The sequence below is a fragment of the Nothobranchius furzeri genome, chromosome 1 (assembly GCF_043380555.1).
Source record: "Nothobranchius furzeri strain GRZ-AD chromosome 1, NfurGRZ-RIMD1, whole genome shotgun sequence".
In the NCBI taxonomy this organism is placed as follows: domain Eukaryota; kingdom Metazoa; phylum Chordata; class Actinopteri; order Cyprinodontiformes; family Nothobranchiidae; genus Nothobranchius; species Nothobranchius furzeri.
Window position 1 is genome coordinate 82,056,871 of NC_091741.1, and position 20,438 is coordinate 82,077,308.

The window sequence follows — 20,438 nt, forward strand, 5'->3', positions numbered from 1 at the left end:
TCATTATTATTTTACTGTCGCGGATGTAATGAATAGTCATGACTTAATCATGGCAGTAGTGCATGTTAGCATGAATTTGTGTTTGGAGAGTGACAGGTTATTGCCATAGGTATTGATTACCACATACGCAGCAGAGATAAATGCATCATATTGCTTCACAAAATAAATGCACTGAGTGATCCTGCACAGTGCTCTAGCTATACACACTGATGTATTGGTATATGGCACGACATGCAGAGCATTGATGAATTTGTAAATGCATGTTAAGATACTAGCATTTAGTTCAAAATGCCAGCACAACATTACGGAATAGATTAACCTTTACCAAAGTCCCAACTGCAAGAACATAATTCTTTCCACTCAATTATTATGACATTAACCTTGATTGTTGTTGCTGACATTTACTTACAGATGCAAATTGTTGAATATTCCTGAAATCCTTACCTCTGATTAGGTTGTATAAGTTTCTCCTGTCTTGTTTGTGTTTTCTTACCATTGTCTCAATGCCAACACTCTCTTCCTGCAACTGTTTCAAAAGATGGTAAATTTTCAAGATTTGACTTTATTTGTTTATTTTTTGTGATTATTTCCAAAATAACTGAAATTGAGATTTTCCAGATGTGATGAAGAACATCAAATACATGCTCACGTTTGGAGTTGTGGGGTTTTTCTTCTTCCTTGCAGCAGTGTCAGACAAACGTGTTATTGTGTATCATTTGTTATGGGTACCACTGAATACTTGGGTTGCAGCGATTAAGCTCATTTGACCACAGTTCGGTGTGAAACGTTCAGTTTAATCCACCGTTAAGACTTCTCCAACACAGCCAAAATAAAACAATGACAATAGCCTGTCTGGACATACAAATACAAAGTTTGACTGGAATGGATGTGCACAGATCATGGCAAAAGCAGAACTGGTTGCAACAACCACAGAGACTGCTCTGTGTCTACCTAGGAAGCACTTTAAGTCTCCCATGTGGAAATATTTTAGTTTCACAAAGCCATTAAAGGAGAAAGGAGAAATTCAGGACGATGGCTCGCCCATCTGCAGAGCTGGCTGAAAAAAGCTGCAACACCCTCAACTTCTTTCATCATGTCTGAGATCATCCCGCAGACAAACAAGCTACAACTGAGTCAGATTACATTAGAGACTGAAGTGATTTTTTTAAACGAAGGTCTTTCTTTATTTGAGTTTTAAACATATTTTTAAAGAACCTACAACAAAAAACAAGACACAGAACAACACCACCCACCCTGTTACACTTGATCACATAAAAGAACTAGCACAAAGTTTCTGGTTGATGCCAAATCATAACATAAATACACATCTCCAAAAAGTCACGAAAGGACAGTCACACAAAATTTGTGCATGAAATGATTTATCAGTAACATTCAAGCAATCCAGTAATGCCATGTTTCCCCTGTATGTGTGTATAACAAGCCAGTAAGGCAAGCCATTTTAACATTTAATCATCATTTGTAATAACTTTTACATTTAATCAGCAGTTGTAATAACTTTTATACAATATAAAATACAGTTTTATACAATAATATAATTTGTATGATAATATTCTTACCAATCACAATGGAAAAGAAATATAAGAATAAGTAAAAATAAGTTTAAGGATATTCATAATAACTGCACTAGCAGAAATTTTGCACCACTTTTTATTAAGGTGTCTCCATACTTCAGTGTTGACTTGAATAAACTTTAAAAATAAACAATAAAATAAATGTGTTAACTCTAACACCAACCAACTGTCAACATTTAAACCTTTCTTGTCTTTTTACAGAAACTGAAAACAAGCTTTTGGGCAAATCTATTTAAGGGTTTTCAAAAATTTATACTGTAATTTAAAACTTACAGAGTTCACTTGGATTTCACAAAATAGCTTTTCAAAGTGGAATATCTAAAAAGCTGCAATAAACATCTTCTGTCATTCAAAACCTTTATAGCATGTGTATGTGTGTTTCATATGCATCCATACTAAATACGGGTTGATCCATTTTTCTGTCAAACCAGTGGCGTAAAGTAAGCTGGATGATTTCAGGCATTATTAGTTCAGAGGGCCTTACTCCGCCTGATGATGCAGCTGCACGGGAGTCTCGTCCATTCTGCACTTGTTCGAAGTGTTTGTGTTTTAACAGCTCTTTGTCTTTGCTATAAATACACAGGAGGTGAAACTCTTCTCTAATAGTCTCTCGAGGATACTGTTGCTGCTTAGCATTCTTTGCCATCCATTGATAAGCCATGCCAGTTCTGCACCTTGTTTATTCATCTGCTGAGGCCACTCATAACTTCACAGTCGGCTACCATTTTAGAAAAGTGCAAGATAATGTCAACATGCCTTGGCAAAAACATGCTGTGTTGTTTCGAAGGACATTACATGCTATCACTAGAGTGATATCTTATTGTGGGAAGAGAAACCTTTTGTAGTCGGTCTTGTGTTTAACTATTTTGTATTATTTTATAAGGTAATATTCTATTAAAGGTTGAATATGGAACATTTCAATAAAAACTATATATTTTTTTAGAAATAATACCTCCATGAATTAGTTTAAAGGTGAGCAGAATGAAGGTTCAGTATTTCCTTTAAAATATATATATTTTAATTAAAAATATATATAAATATTTATTTTAACGGGCACGACACCGGGGTCATGTCTACATGTACCAGCCACTAGAGGATTGCCGAACAGTACGCTCAGCACAGTGAGGTTGGCACTGTGGGAAGTGGTCGACCTGGCAAGTCATGCAGCTGCTTCTGAACCCAGAAGGTGTCCTTCTCAGAAGAGGAGTGACAATAAAAGATCTAAAGTCAGAGTGAGTTTAGGAGAAGCCCACAACAGATGGACCCAAATAAAACATTTTACGTATTGGCAGCGAACCTGTTGGAAACCTTGTTCTATTGTTGCAACTCCAACCTCCACACACTAGATGTCCCTATGGTGTTCCTGTTTCTGGCATCCATACACGCAACAGCTCGACATTTTTTATGTGCTCAGAACTTAAAAACAAACGGTTTAAAACGTTGTTTTAGTGTCGCATGTTAATGAGAAAGTGTTTCACTCTCGTCACCAGGGTGCGTGCGCAACTTTTGATGACGTGGGTAGTAAAAGGGTCTATTCATCCTTTAACAACTGATTATTTGTATAAACTATCTTAATGAATGAAAAAGGTTTTAGCCCAGCAGATGTTAAGCTAACACCTACATCATCTCTCTTCCCCTTCATTTCAACCAGGACCAAGCATGTACAACATAAAAGTAGAACCAAAAAAGGCATCGCCAATTTTTTTAAATAAATGATTTAAATTTGGCACTTAACCCTCTCAGGCTTAAAATCAGTTTTGATAAAAGGACGAACAACTAAGTCCTTCAGGGGTACTTCTTAGTTAAAAAATGCTCATGAAATACGTTTGTGGAGTAACCAGGTAGGTAGGTTTTAACCTTGCAACTCTGCAACGCCTGCCTCCAGAGGGTTAAAGCATAAACATGTTTGTGCTGAAGGTCACGGCTGCGGGCTGTCATGTTCTGTGTCCCCTTGGTCCACAGCCCCCTCCTGTTCTTCCTCTGCGTTCCCCTCATGTGTCCCCCTTGTGCTCTGTGTGTCCTTATACTTCCCCAGACCTCTCCAGATTCTCATGTGTCTCCTTGTGTTCTCCAGCTCCCTCTAGGCTTCCCTCATGTTTCCTCCTAGTCACTCCTGTGTAGTTCCTATTGGTTTGTATTAGTCCTCCTCACCCCTCTAGTCATTAGTTGTTTATCTTTGCCCTTAGTCTTTAGGTTCAGTTATTTAGTGTTTTAGATGTTATGGTTTATCTCCCCCTCTGCTTAAGTTCTTTCCCCATTTAGTTTATTAATGGCACCTGTCTTCCCTCTAGACCTCACTCCTCACACCTGTCACATGTTCTCCTGATTGCTTCCCTCTGTGTTTAAAAGCCCTGTCTTGTCCCTCAGTGTTGGTTGGTCCATTGTCTTTGTCAGCGTTGTTTTGTTCCCCCACCTGGTCTCTAGTTATCTGCTCAGAAAGTGAGCTTTTGGTTTTGTCGGATTTAGATTTTTGGCTTGGCTTCCTGCCCTTTTGGATTTTACTTTTGTTCCCCATCCTAATAAAAGGTTTTTTTAATTTATACATCTGCGTGTGCCTCGTGCCGCTCTGGGTGTTCTGCATCTTGGGTCCTAACCTCCTGCTCTCAGCGTGACAGCGGGCAGTGAGTCAAATATTCAGTCCCAAACTAGAGGGTTAACTCGCATCTGAGCAACAGTGGTGCTTTGTTTTTTTTACATCCGAGAAAGTTTCACAGGAACAATGTGACATTAGGTCCTGACTTGCAGCACCTTTGATTAGTTTTTTTTTTTTTAACACACAATCATGCATAGCTCAGAGCTCGCCGCGCAGTCATGAGTGCAATGTTTCCTCTCGGGAAGGTTTTTCCTGTTTAGTATGAAAAGTTTGTCTTCACCTTTTGTCATGACAGGTGAGCGTCTCCACCACTTTGCCTGTTTGATGATACAAATCAGCGGAGCAGAAAGGCAGTTTGTTGATAGACAGAGGGTTCAGTAATGAAGTGGAAAAGTCAGAGAAGCTAATTTATTTCTGTGGCTGAGAATATGTTATGGTAATGCAGCGTGCCACTGTCTGGCCCTTTGCTTTGCTCAGATGGATGAACACTGTGGTCTGTATGTTTCTTAGTTCTAGCTCAGGTTAATAGTCCACTGTTTAAGGTACCCCCACCCCCCAGTGATGTTGCTCCTCACTGAGTGGAGCGGATGCACATTTCCTAATGCTGTGCATTATTCATAACACACCAATGGGTTTATAAGCTGATAGGAAAAGCATGAAGCATTACGGGAAAATTATACAAATGTGTTGGTAAGAAAATTATTACAGCTCAGCGCCACACTGTTTGCCCTGACTGAAAAATCACAGGCTCAAACTCCACACCTCCCAGTAGCATGGCTGCATTATTAAAAGCTAATTATATCACCATTATTTAATGGATTTTATTAAATAATGTAGTGTTGGCGCAAACATGATTGCACATATTCTTTAAAAGCTGTTCGGACAGGAATGATGGTGTCCACTGTGTATCATCTGGCATGTGTTTAGTTTTCCATTTGTCAATTGTCAGGACTCTTACCTTGCATGACTGTTTCTTTAATATTTTTATCCACAGTAAAATATGTCCAGGATGCTTTTGTTGCATTTGTTTTGCTGTGTGTGTGTGTGTTTTTTTTTTGTTATATTTAGAGATTTTGTGGTCTTACTGGAAACAAAAAGAGCAAGTCACACCAAAACCTATTTTTTCTTTGTTAAAAAACTGTATACATGAGTTTAACCGTGCTGTGAAATGTGTAGTCATTATTTTTGCATTCTGCTGCTTTTTGTATAAAATATCTAAGTTCTGCCTAAAATAGCCAGCGTCGTGCCCTCTTTAGCTTCAAACTGTGCAACACATTGATTTTGAATCTGCTTGGCCAATGGCTGACAGGTGCCATGTTATGTAGCTGTGGCTGTGGGTAAATGATGACAAATGACCCGCATTTGTATAACGCCCTTCAGAGTCAGAGGACTCCAAAGCACTTTACACCACAGTGTATCATTCACATACAAATTCACACACTGATGGTGATGAGCTACAGTGTAGCCACAGCTGCCCTGGGGCACAGTGACAGGGTATAAAAGCATTCAGAATTAGGGCCATGCGATTTGACCATATAAAATCGTTAAGGATTTTAATGTGTTGACGATCTACCAAAGCTAGGAGATCGTAGAGCCGTCTATTTGCGTTCTATCACACCCGTATGTGCCATCATGTGATACACTACTTTTTTTTTTTTCCTCAGCCGAGTCACGCCATTTGCTAGTCTGCTTCTGTTGGCACGGCAAACACACCAAAGAATCAATCGGGGCTATGTTTTAGGGAGCGTGTGGATTTGTTTAGCTGGGGTGCTCGGTAGAACTAAGGAAAATAATCTAATCGATGCATTAAGAAAAGATAGAAAACTAGCTGTTATATAGCACTTCTCAAGATAAAAATCATGAGGCGCTTCACAAAAAAAGTATTAAAGTATAAAAAGATTTTTAAAATATGTTTAAAATTAGAAATATTACAAATTTTCATTAAAAAATGTAAGGAAAGAGCGAGAAAATTAATAAGAAAGAGGGAAATCAATGGATCCCTGAGAAGGTGGAATAAGAGTAGAATAAGGAGAGAGTGGTGATGAAGGTCACACTAAAGCCAGCTTGAACAAGTGAGTATTCAGCTGCTTTTTGAAGGAGACCACTGAGTCCACTGATCTCAGGCTCAGGGGGAGAGAGTTCCAGAGTCTGGGGGCCACAGCAGCAAATGATCTGTCACCTTTGGTCTTTAGCCTGGTGCGCTGCACAACCAGTAGGCTTTGATCACTGGACCTCAGGGACCTGCTGGGGGTGTAGGGACTAAGAAGATCACCAATGTAAGATGGTGCTTGTCCATGTAAGGTCCTATAGACCAGAACTAGGATCTTGTAATGAACCCTGAAGTTGACTGGCAGCCAGTGAAGCTGGAGGAGAAGCGGGGTGATGTGGGCGTGTTTGGAGGACTTGGTCAGAAGCCGAGCACAGGCATTCTGAACCACCTGCAGACGGTGGACATAAACATTAAGATGCGAAGTTCAACATTTATGAATCATTGAAAAAGCACACCATAATTGATTATAGGGCTAGCACTAGCAGCTAGCTAGCTCCATCTTGAAGCGGTCGTTACTTGTATTCTCACACGTCTGCTAGGTCAGGGAACATCTGGGTCAATGCTCTGCTCAAAACTTTGCATTTGGTGTTGTGGCTTTTATTGTTGGGGACGTTTTTTTGTATTTTAGCGAATGTTTTCACTGTGGCTGCCGGCCGGAGCTTTGTTTATCCCATCTGTGTAGAGAAACAGGCTAAACCCCGCCCCCGCGTAGTCTGGAAGCAGCTTTGGGGAGCAGCAAGTCCAAAACGGCAGTGTGCGTAATCCTCCAGTAGTAGATTGAAATACATCATGAATTTAGCTTCATATGATAGATTTTTTTTTTCTCTAGACAAGAAATAATTACTGGTAATATAGTGGATGATAGGATATGAGCCACCTCTAGATGGAGTTTAATTAAATATTAATTATAAATGTATAGTAAACATAAGTGTCTGTGTGACATTTGAGACATGCATCTCTAGCTCTTAACTGGAATGAATGAATGAATGAATGAATGAATGAATGAATGAATGGATGGATGGATGGATGGATGGATGGATGGATGGATGGATGGATGGATGGATGGATGGATGGATGGGAATTTTTAAAAGGTGTTAGTTTTTCCTGCATTAAGCAGAACTTGGTATGTGCTCCCAACATTTTTGAAATGAGACAATTGGTTTCAAACAAAATAATAAACTAATCTAAACAATTAATTTCATGTTATTTGTTTATTACACACTGGATCTGTGACATGGATAGTTGACTCTAAAGCTGTGAAGAGGTATGCTTTAAATCGATGTATTTTACAGGTTAATAACTTCCAAAACATCTGAATTGTCAAAATGGAAAAAAAAATTGTGATAAAATTGCAGTTGTAATTTAGAAAAAATAAATGTGATAGGATTTTTTTTCCCATATTGCCCACCCCTATGAGGAGTCTTGACCACACCTCGATGCAAATTGGGAGTCGGATAAATTCAAATCAGTTTTGTTAAAAAAAAAGAAAATAGTTAATAATTAGGAAAGACATTTGTTTGTGAGTGTGTCTGAGACAAAAATAGATCTTTTATTTTGCCTCTTTTTTTGTTTTAATAATTTAAAATCTTTTTTATTTTAATCTTTGTGTTTGTGAAGCACCTCATGATTTTTATCTTGAGAGGCGCTGTATAAAAGATTGTTTCTTCATCATCTTCTTCTTCATTATGGTTGTTTGAAGATTTACAGTGTATGCTTTGGTCCAATTCCTCATTGGTTAAATTCTTATTTCACCTAGGCACCACTGGCCCTTTTTAGGATTTCTAGTTATTAATATGTGCTTTCATAAGATCAAGTCACAGACCTTCATGATTTTGCTTGTTTTGTTTTTTGTACATTAAAGATTTTTTTTTCCTCCTCTCAGCAGTTGAATTACTTTAATTTATTCAGCAGCCTTTCAGTTCAGCTTCCTGCTTCTCCACCCAGCCTCCTGGTATTTCTTGTCTTCCTCCCCCAGGGAGTGATCATCTCTGACACTGCTCCTCCCTGTGGCCAGATGTTGAAATTTGAACACTCTCATTCAGCAGCTAACAGATATTCACTTAGCAGCAGAGAAAGTGTTGATTACCCAGTAAAGACACTGTAAATATCAATGTTTACGCTCTCATCCATGTACAATACTTTCTCTAAAAGTTCTGTTTGCACGCTGTTTTACTAAACCACCTACATTTCAGCTGTTCATGGTTCAGCCTCGGAGAATCCGGCTCCTGGTGTGTGATAAAATGTTTCATTTCCTTTCCACCAAGGCAGTTGTAACCCTGTTCTTCAGAGTCAGATGAGGTCTTGAATATCATACAAGATTCTTTGACCTTAACTGACTCCTCTTTTAAATTACCAAAGGAATGCCTTTTTTATTATTTATGTTTAATTCGTCGCCTTTTGTGACTCCCTTCCAATGTCCTTAATATTGCTCAAGGAGAAATAAGTCTCTTTGATATGCACACCTTTATGAGTAAAATAGAGTTGCCCTTTGTGAGCTGCGATCCAGCCAGAGCCACTAAAGCTGACTGAGTGGTATTTCCCTCCCAGCTGTTGAGTATGTTTCACTCTTTCCATGGCTGCTCTTCCTGGAAACTCCTCGTGCCTTTTGTGAATGGAGAGCTGTCTCTCTGAGCTTAAACTGTTTTACATCGCCAAAGTAATGGATTTATTTCACTCCCCAGGATTGACAGTCATCAGTAAATAAGTGTGACGGATGGATTCTCACTAGAGATCGACTGAAGAGATGTGTGTGACTGTGTGAGTGAGCCCAGACAGAAGATCCATTGAAACCCACTCTGCAGCCCAATATTTCAACCCAGCAAACCATCCACCCACAGATTTAATTACAATCCCTTATTCTTCACTTGTTTTGACTTAATTACATATATCTTTTGCCTCGTCTTTAACACTCTGGTGTCATGTGTGGACAAAAATAGAACAAAGTGAGTGTTTCTATTAGATTACAAGACTTTTATACACTCAACCACATGCTACACTGACAGCCACCTGATCATCTCAGCAGATTCATAAGGGAAACTTCCTGCTCTCTCTTTCAGGTGCTGTTTGATCTTTGGTGTATCTTTTCTTGCACGTCTCATTTGTCAGTCAGACTTAAGCTACTTATCAATCTTTACTGAAGACATGAAAAGTGAAAACACATTTGGCACAGAAATCTTTGTCACATTTGCAGTGATTTCATGTGTCAGAGATAAAAAATGTAGCCGCTTGTTGTAGCCGCTTGTTATCTTCATAAAAACTCGAGTGTAGAACTGAACTGTTTTTGCAAGTTTATTTTTCTTTATTTATCTATCTTTTCACAAAAGTAGACCAACATAAGAAAAAGAGTCCTTTACTATGAAATAATGATCATGTTGCTGTTGTGTTGAAGTTGGATCCAAAGTGATGAGGGTTCCTTAGACCTCTGATCGAGCTGCAGTAAACTGGGGCTTGTGTTCTGTTCTGTTGTGCCATGGAGGAAAAAACAAATCTGAGCACAAAGAAGCATAATGAATTTTTCATGAATGTAAACCGAGTCTCTCCAGGATCCTGCTCTGAATTATGAACAAAAACTGACAGAAAAACACCGACACATTAAGCAGGAAACAGGAAAGGTAACTAGCAAACCAATTATTGGGACTCTAGGGCAATCTTCATATAGTTTCTGTTATTATTACGGTTCTTGTAAAGCTCCCAGAATCTGTTTTTAACTGTTGAACTACCTCACAACAACTACAATATATCATTGATCTACAGCGGATGTTTTCTCTCGCCTTTCCTTTGCCGTGTTTTGCCGTGCTCCAGAGCATGCTTTCTTCATCTAATGATGTGTTTTTTTTTTGTCGCAGGTCTCAACGCTCTGCCTTTTGATCCAGCTACCAACAACGACCCGCTCCAGTTCAGCAGTTCCAGTGGATCACTGGTGACCGAGTGTGCTCCGTTGGAAAACACTGCTGAAAACAGCAAGAAGAGGAAGCGAGCCAACCTCCCTCCAGGTACTGACGGCTGCCTCACAGTTGTCCTCACTGCTGCAGGATTAGGCTATGAACTCAAACGCTCATCATCTCAGAATGCCTCTGTTCACTCAGGAGAGCTTTGATACAATAGCTTAGCTAGATTTCATACCTGGCTCTTTCCTTCCTCTACTTCCACCAATATCTAACGGGTTTGATGGGAACTGTGGCGTAATCCCATTATAGGGTGGCGCTATGGACAAAAAGTAGCTTATTTCAGTCTTTGTTGTTTTTCATTACCTTGCCGTGTCCTGAGGCTCTGGTTGTCTGGCCTGCTTAGGGGTTAGGCAGCTGCAGCAGGAAGCTGCTCCATTGAGATTGTGTGAGTGTGTGTGTGCGTGCCTGAATGTCTGTTACCGTGACAACATGGCCTGCCAATCAGTGCTCCAGCATGCCTCCAGGCTTCCCACACAAACACAGACGTGTCACACGGGGAGGGGGCACATAGAGGAGCTGTACGCGTGCGTCCGTGTGTGAGCGTTCTATAATTGGACAGTAATTTGAGTAAGTGTTGGGTCGCCTGCTAATGCATCAAATCAAAGGAGGACTTTCTAATTAAAGAATTAAAGAAGTTCTGACTAATTAATTGCTTTGTAAGTACAAAGAAGGAGGCCCTTTAGACAGAGGTGTTGTTCCATGTTCTCCGCTTCCTTGGCACCGATAATTGGTTTGGATTAATGCTCCACATTAACATGTCCTACTCAACTTTTTTTATATTTTCTTCACATCTTTTACATGGATCACTTCACTACTTGATGGCTTTAATTTGATTTTAATTCACCAACTTAGTTTAACTGAAGTTGAACAATTTATCACGAATGTTCATAAAACTAAAAGCCTGGATCGGTAAGAATTATGGGTAAGGTGTTGAAAGCTACACAGGTGTATGATTTTCGCTGATTTCTTTTAAAAAAATGTGCATTTGAAAATGGGTTTTATTGGAAACAAACTGTTAACCATTTGATTTGATTTGTAATGATTCTACTGTGAAATAATCACAAAATAGTCTAATGCAGGGCTATTCAATTCCGGGCATCAAGGGCCGGTATCCAGCACGTTTTGGTTTTAACCCTGCTTCAACACACCTGATTTCAATTAGCAGGTGATTAGCAGGCTTCTGCAGAAACTGATGAGCTGCTGCACACTTGATTCAACCACGGAATCAAGTGTGTTGGATCAGAGAAATCACTAAAATGTGCTGGATATCGGCCCTCGAGGCCCGGAAATGAATAGCCCTGGTCTAATGTCTCAATTATGTTGGAAGCCAGCTCGGGGGTTGTCAGTTTATCTTTCAAAAAAGTTAAAGTCCCACAGTCATCATCACTCATTGGTGAAATTCATCTCTGCATTTGACCCATACCCATGGAGGGGAGTGGTGAGCTGCAGTGGTGGCCAGGCATGTTAACTATTTAGTGGTTTAACCCCCAGTCCAACCCCTTAAAGCTGAGTGTCAAGCAGGGAGGCATTGGGTCCCATTGTTAAAGTCTTTGGTATGATCCGACAGGCAGTCGAATCTCGATCTCCCAGTCCCAGGGTAAATGCTCTACCACTAGGCCACTAAAAGCGGGAGATAGTTACTGTTGACAATCTGTTTGTGACGTTGACGAACATGAAGCAAGCTAACACAGCTATGCCTGCATTTGTAATTTGTACACTGATAAACAGAAAGCTCCAGAGTTGTTTTAAAGAATCAAAGCCAATAAATAGGAGCAACCCAGAAGTTATTTCTTGTATCTCTATGAAGCCACAGCATCTTTTTGCTTTACTCTAGTATCGGGTGAAGTAGACTAGAGGCTAATGTTGAGCTAACAATGCTAACGATGAATTAGAAGAAAATAGTTTGCTCAAAAATATCTCAAGCTACTTTTCCAATTACCAACAACTCGATATTACAGTGAAATGTGCCTGTGAAGTAAATTATGTGTCAATGTTGGCGTTTTACTTACTTTAATGAGTTGTTCAGAACTATAACAGCAAGCTAACAGCAAGACGGCACACAACCACACTTCCTCTATGCTGGAGACAAACTACCGTAACCAGTGTAGTAAGTTCTCTCTACTATAAAACAACCCCAAAGTGCTAACACCAGACATAACAATGTGTTTTTCTACTTATCAACTTGCTGTGTTTGACTTGTCTTTGCTCGTCATCTAGGATCTTCTGGTGTTGATCTGTAACTGGCAACAGCCATGAAACTCACTGAACGATAGTGAGTGATATTCTTGCTTAACAAAATGGACTGCTGTAACTACATTTGACCAAAGGATATCCTTCTTACAAATGGCACCTTTAACACGGATCCATGACTTTTAAGAACTTGTAATGTCTGGCGTAAAATGCTTTGTGATTCACCCTCCGACTGTCTTAATGGGTGACCCCGTGAGGAAAGTTGACCATTGAGCAGGGTTGATGGTTTATCCCTTGAGGTCCACGTGGCAGGTGGCAGGGGTGAGGTGGTGCTCAGTCCTCACCCCTGCCACATGGACCCAAGGGATAAACCATCAACCCTGCTCAATGGTCAACTTTCCTCGTGGGGTCACACCCATTAGGACAGTGGGAGGGTAAAGAAAAATTGTATCAATAACTTCTAGGTGCCTGCTTTATTTTGTAGCCCAGTTTAATTATGGGAAAATGGGAATCTCATTCAGTTTTCTGATTTATGTATGAGCAAAATAAAAACTTTCAAGCCTCACATCAATTTTCTGATTGGAGGCAGAGCTGAACGCCAGTTGTCAAGTCATTAGTGTTACACAAAATCACTTTGTAAGGGTAACTGATGCAAGAATCTGTCAGCTGTTGTTGGGAGCAAAAATAAAATAATTGTCTCCTTATTTGGTTATGAGAGATCACTGATATATTTTATGTTGTGTTACTGATTTTATATATTTGAAAGCAGTGCATAGATTTTTATTTTTTTTTATTTATTTTGAGAATTTACATGAAAATATTTACTGTATTTCTTTTGGGTGGTGCAATTTAAACTCCAACCACTAGTTTGCAGCAGTTTTTACTAGAGTTGGGAATCGAAAGCGGTTCTTGTTGAAGGTTCTTGTTGAGAACCGGCTCCCACAGTTTCAATTCCTTGGAATCGTTTGCCATTTTTGGAAACAATTTTCTTACCAATTCCAGTTGGTGTGAATGACGCCTCCACACACGTTGCATAGCTTACGCATTTACTCAGCATGGCGCCTAAGCAGCACAAAAGCTCAAAGTTTTTTTTATACTTTACAAAAAAAGGATGACAACAGGGCAACCTGCAATACTTGAAAAGTTGATATTTCATTAAAAGCAAGGAAACACTACAAATTGACATGTTAGTGAATTTCAACGCAGCAACTGCAGCGGTGAAGTTTGAACGTCTCTGCTGTATTGTAGTAAATATCATGTTGCTAGATTCTTGCCAGTACACACCTTTACTATTTAGACCATATGAGTGTATTTTTACACATCATTTACATTAGACCTCTAATTACCTACTTGATGCTGTGGAGGCAAATGAGTCCTGACATACTATAAGCTGGCTAAAACAACAAATATGAAGTTGTTTTTCTAGTTAATGTAGGGGTTAATGGGAGTTAGAAGGTGCCGGTGGCAAAGGCTTTGTTTTTCAGATTAATGCTGCATATAACACAACTGCTACACTAAATGGATGTACAGCTAAATATGAGACAAGTGTTGTTCAATTTTCTTGTACTCTGGAGACGTAGGGGTCCTTCTGAGATGTCTCAGCTACACGGTGTTATTGAACAGTTTATTTATGCCTTCTTGAGCTCTCCCTGGTTATTTTCAGTCTCTACCACCTCAAGGTTGTAAACTAATTAGAAAAATCCCAATACCACTACACGGCCCGGCCGTATATCTCTGTAGCTACCGAAGCGTCATGTGTGTGTTAACCTGCTGCATGCTTCCTTATGCAAACGTGACCTGAAAGCACACTGGGCTGATAACGGGTTTAATTACAAACTTTCTTTGACTTGACCTCCTTCGACCAGGTAGTCCACCTGCATTTATTGCTATATGCTTGAACCCTCTGAAGAATTACTGGGTTAGAGGAGGTCTAAAGCAAATAACGCTTGGGAGTTATTGCCTTACGTCTTATTCTGTGTTGGGTCTCTGTCTGGCCCTTTACTGAAGCGCTCACTCATTAACAGCTGTATTGGCTAAGTGTCATTAAGGGATGATAATGGATGGAGCTCTTCCTTATTTAGAATTACCGTTACACCTAGGAGCTCACTATGCATGTGTGCCAGAGGTTTTAACGCTACGTACACCTTTATTTTTTTTACATCTCACAGGTGTGTTTTCTTCTGCTACCCAATAAAGAATTTAAAAGGGTGGTGAACAAACTGTCGGCTTAATGGGCTTTTTGAGGGAGCTGAGTCATCCTGTTAATAGAATATTTATTAATGATCTTTAAATCACCACTTCACTACCAAATAACAAATATGGATGGATGGATAGAAGGTGCCCTCAACTCCTGTAAAGCAGAAACATTTGATGCTGAGTTCATATTCTGTTCACTCAGCCTTAAAATAGACTCTGGCTTGCCTCTCACACTCAGCGGGGCTATTTATATTTAAAGTAGTTCACCATAAAAGATAAGTCTTTTGCTAATTTTAGGACATACCTGTTGTCTGTCACATTGTGGTGCTGAGCCTTCATTTAATCAAACATTACATTTATGTACATCTAAAGTAGGAGGTTGGGCACTCAGCCACCATCTTCTCCCTTTATTTATTTTTTAACTTTAGTCTTTGTTGTTTGTGTACACTCAGCTGTGCGTGCGTGTGCTCGTCTTTTATCAATCCATAATAAATGGAGCCTCGGGGCAGCAGTCACACAGTAAAGATTTTCCGTCTCAATTTTTTTTCATGCCTTTTTTATCAGTTTTACCACACAGCCAGAGATGGCCATTTTCCCTCAAGTCCTGCTGGGTTTAAGCTGCGGGTGGTGAAGAGAATGGGATTTTGAAATGATGCTCATTTTTTAAGGGGCAGTATTTCCCCTTACAATGAATATAAATGTCATTTTAGTCACAGTCATGCAAGCGGGATTTCATTGCCTCATGCTTGGGATATTATTGTAGTACTGATGATAATCTTTATTTTAGTTTCCAAACAAAGTTAAATGTACAGTTAAAAGGAGATAGTTAAATATATTATTTTGTAAGGTCAAAATAGAGGCACTACTAAAATTGGAATAGGATGGAAATTTAAAAGATTTATACAAAGCCGTGGGAAAAGTGTACATCAAAGATAATCTGAGGGAATACAAAAAGCTGTTTTGAAATGATGGTGTCTGTTAAGAGTCAAAAGCTGACCCTATGTGCAAAGGTAAGGGCCCCATTCTATGAATAACCTCATTACTGAAAAAAGCTAAATTCAGTTTCACTATAGCAACACTCAGGACTGATAATTACCAGACATGTGGATTTAAGAATTTACTTAAAAAAAAACAGTTGAACAACATGAAATAGGCTAAAGTATCTTCAAAAGTAACAATTAAAACCTTATTTCATAAAAATAAAAAAGTATCAACAACTAAAGAGCCCAGGAGATAGAGTTCAAGATTGATCTAAATGAAAGACATGATCAAGGTAGCAAAAAGGTATTTCAGACTTATGTCAACTCTACTCTCAACCATCACTAAGGAGAATTTCCAGTGATTAACATTAAACGAACCAGTCATGGTGCAAAACCCTCTAGTGTAATTAAAACAATTGCACAACAGTTATTACAAAAGCCTGATTGTGGTTGTTGCCAACAAGGGTGTTCTCAAAGGGCCAGGTTGGGTTGGATCAGTTTCCCCTTCAATTAACATACACTGCCTGGCCAAAATGATGTCACCACCAAAGAAAAGGTTGCACTCTCTAATATTTTGTTGGACCGCCATTAGCAATGATTACGGCACACATTCACTGTGGCATTGTTTCAATAAGTTTCTGCAATGTCAAGATTTATTTCCGTCCAGTGTTGCACCAATGTTTCACCAAGATCTTGCATTGATGATAGTCTGACCCCTGCACAAAGCCTTCTCCAGCACATCACCAAGATTCTCAATGGGGTTAAGGTCTGGACTCTGTGGTGGCCAATCCATGTGTGAAAATGATGTCTCCTGCTCCCTGAACCACTCTTTCACTAACCTTTTGAACCTGATGAATCCTGGTATTGTCATCTTGAAATATGCCCGTGTCATCAGGGAAGATGGAATAACCTGGTCATTCAGTATATTCAGGTAGTCAGCTGATCTCATTCTTGGAGCACATCCTGTTGCTGAACCTAGACCTGACCAACTACAACAACCCCAGATCATAGCAATGCCCCCACAGGCTTGTACAGTAGGCACTAGACATGGTGGGTGCATCACTTCATCTGCCTCTCTTCTTACCCTGATGCACCATCACTCTGGAACAGGGTCCATCTGGACTCATGAGTTTTAATAATGCGTTGGACAGTTCTTTCCCAGTTTTAGTCCTTTCTGTGATCTCCTTAGATCTTTTCTCTGCTTGATGCCCGCTAATGATCTGACCCTTCTCAAACAGACTTAACATCTTTCCCACGACCACCAGATGTGTCTTTCCACATGGTTGTTTAAGAAATGAGAAGCAGCTCATTGCACCAGTAATTATCCAATAGGAGGCACGTACCTATGAGTTAAGTCAAATCCAGGTGGTGTATTAACTGTTGGAAAACAGTTTTTTGTATTTACTCATGTTATTTTTGCAAGTACTAAATTGTTTTTGCTGAAATTATTAATCGTGGCAAAGAGTAACAGCAGAAAAAAATCTGTAACGGGACAAATGCTGTTTTTTCCACAGCACTGTCAGAAGTTTTAAAATGTAGTTTTTATTTAAAAATGCCATTCATTTTTCAGGCAGCTGTATGGGGGTTTCACAGCTGTGGGAGGTTCTGTCAGCTTTAATAATGAGGTGTTTTTACTCACTGCACACAAAATGTGCCTGCAGCTCTCTCCAGCTAACATCCTGTAGCTTTAGTCTGTGATGGGTCAATAAGAGTGCACAGATTTTTGGGGAGTGGGTAAATACCGTCACTTCACCCATACCTTTGGTGATACAAGGACACAAATCCACTTTCTGATGTTGAAGGCATTACTTTTTCCCTTTCTTTTTCTGAAAAACTATGAAAAATCTCACTGAAGGAGAAAATTTGGCCTTTACCTCTGTGGGTTTCATGTACTCCATAAAAAGGTTGTTTGGCTTGGGTAAAAAAAAAATGCCGAGTAGTGATCAGAGCTGAGTTGTATTTTCAAACCCGAGGCCGTTTTTATAGATTTATCCTGAGCTTGTCTAATACCAGCATCATCTTCATGAAAATCTATCAACTTTTAACACAAACGCCAATTCACAGGCGTCGTTTTAGCCTGTAAAAGAACTGTTTTCTAACCTGTCAAATCGCTCATGCATTAACCTTTAGTTGAGGCTAAGAGAGAGGAAGTGAATAAAAATATTATTGATTCTGCAGGCTAAAGGTTACTGTCATCTAGGCGTGGAGAATAAGAACACAAGTTGTGTTTGTGGGTAATAATTCCCAGATGATCGCAGCAACGTGACATGGCATGTAGCTAGCTGTAAGTGCTGTTTGAAAATATTTGTTCATTCAGGTTGGGACAAGTTGATAATAATGATGAAAACAATAACAATTCCCCCATTTGCCTTGTAAACATGTAGGATTTTTTTTCTTTGTACTCAGCTCTGCATACCTAAACCCTTTTATGGATCTGTAATTTAGCCCTGTACCAAATAAAAAACACTTTCAGTGGACGTTTGTTAAGCAGGCGCAGCTGCAAAAATTACCATTACAAGATTGTCCACTTAGAGTAGTAAAACCTGCCCTGTTGAGACATTTTCTGGCATGATGCCATGTTGACCAACCAGTGTATGTTGGCTTGGTTGACCACTTTATATCAGCAGCAGTGTACTTTCAGCATGTCGTCGTCACCGCCACGCCTCTTAGCACTGCTACAGCTTGTTGTTACAAGCCATTGTGCTGTTTCGACATCCGATGAACACATTTTAGAAGTGAAACCAATGAGGGAAATCTATGCTCAGGGTTTTTATTAGAAATTGTCTGAGCTGTTTTGTCAGCACAAGGTCTTAGAAAGTGTGCAGTTCATACCCTGTCTCTTTACTCTGGCCTTCTTGTGATAAATGGTTTTCAGCCTGACTGATTTGTGTGTGTATGTGTGTGTGTGTGTGTGTGTGTGTGTGTGTGTGTGTGTGTGTGTGTGTGTGTGTCTGTCTGTGTGTGTGTGTGTGTGTGTGTGTGTGTGTGTGTGTGTGTGTGGGGCACCAAACACCGAAATGCTGCACTTCACTCAACTGGAAAGTGACTTTTATTTAGAAAAGGCGTGATCTTTAGTGGTTGCATGTAATACATGCACCATTGTTTCTTTTAAAACTTTTTAAATTTAATCACGTTTGCACGTTTCACACTCAGCAAAGATCTGTAAAAGGGTAAATGATGCAATGAGCGAACACCCAGTATGATATATGACTTTATTGTCACATAGATGGATTTGTATTAGTGCTTTGTCAGGATGTCTGCATGCTAAGGCAGGAGATCTACAGCTGGAAGTCGATCGTTGTGATGCCAAGGCCACACGGTGACAGAAAATATGGAATGATGTGGATCGATTTGAGGCCGAGATTAAAAATGAACTCATTATCTAACAAATGCAATCCATGCAGCTTTGTTTGGGAATATAAAGGGTGATGAAATGATGAAGTCTGGAGCTGGCAGCTGCATGCTTCTTTTTAAGTGTGTATGGGTGTGTGTGTTTTGACTCAAGGACAGAGCGGCAACTGGATTGCATGAGTCTGAAAACGTTCCAGCCTTTTTTATTCAGTGGGGATTTCTGTCCCTCACTTACGCAATAGCTGTCTAATTGTCTCTGCTGGCTCCTAAAGAGATAAAGATGGCTCAAGATCTGATCGGTCCATGAATCATGTGTTTCCAATATATAGCCTCCCAGCTCATTGCAAGCTGCTTTTGATCCAAGTCAAAGTGGAGATATCAGATCTTGTTTCTGATCTACACTGTTGATGTATTCATCTTTTGTCTCAGTGATCCACTTGTCTCCTCTATGGTTTTTATTTCATTTTATTTTTTAATTGAGATACCTTGCCCCTTGGAAGTTTTCTTTTTGCTCCAATGGTCAGCGATTCATTGCCATTTCATCTCATCTTGCAAAGCCTACAAATGTGAGCTCTAAATAATTAATTGCCAGGAGGCACTTTGGTGGATCTGTAGCTTCAAGCGAAAGCTAATGGCAAAGCCTTGAGCATGGTGCAAGATCTGCAAAGATTTCATAATGAGAACCCTTCATTGTATTTATTTATCTCTTTGTCTATCTCAAAGCTAAAATAAGATGTTGTGTGGGCCTCCTACCAATATTCAGGCATTGAAACGGGGAAAGGGAAAAGAAAAACAGCCTGGAAGTTGGTTACGGATGACACACGGATTGTTCCACTACCATCCATCCTCCGTGTGAGGGAGGGTGTAAGGATAATTTTGTTACCGTGCGTTGTTGTCCGTAACAGCGGGGGGGGGGGGGGGGGGGGGGGGGGTTGGACGCTTGGCCTAGCAGGGGACAAAGCATGGCCTGGTGGTTCACCAGGCTTGTAATGTGCTGGGGTAAACCAGTGTTTTAATAATGTGTCCAGTACTTTACAGTAATGAATGGTGGGCTATTCCTGTAATGATTGTTTCAGATACCCACACATCATTATATTATTCTTAATGTTTAACATTTACTTGACAGTAATGTTTAATAAGATTTTACTTTGCATTAAGAAATTACCTCTAAGTGTATAAATGAAGGAGGGATGCCTGAGGTATTTTGGTAACGCCTTTAAACTTGTCAAATTCTGATTTGTCTTAATTTGTAAACACTTGTTAAAAAAGGCTAATTCACTTCTTGGGCTAGTCAATTCTCAGCAGCTTCCAGGTTTGGCCGATCTTGTGAGCAAAGCCCTTGGAACCATTCTCTTTTGACCCCAAGGTCAAAGCCTTTGCAAGCGTCATCAGATGCAAAATAGTTACGCCAGTTTCCTGCAGTCACCTGGAAGGTATCTCCAAGCAGATGGGTTGTACTCAGAGCTAGGGTTATCACGGTGTGAAAATTTAACCTCACGGTTATTGTAACCAAAATTATCACGGTTTTCGGTATTATCG

The 20,438-nt window shown here is 39.7% G+C and overlaps 1 protein-coding gene across 3 annotated transcripts in view; it reads left to right on the forward strand.

The window, feature by feature from the left end:
• The window catches only part of enox2 (ecto-NOX disulfide-thiol exchanger 2), a 338,606-nt gene that overhangs the window by 163,667 nt on the left and 154,501 nt on the right, over positions 1-20,438 (forward strand). For all 3 annotated transcript variants that reach the window (XM_015949661.3, XM_054739246.2, XM_015949670.3), the window contains one exon: positions 10,081-10,227. In XM_015949661.3, the coding sequence (XP_015805147.1) occupies positions 10,081-10,227 (147 nt within the window). The remainder of the gene's footprint in view (positions 1-10,080; positions 10,228-20,438) is intronic.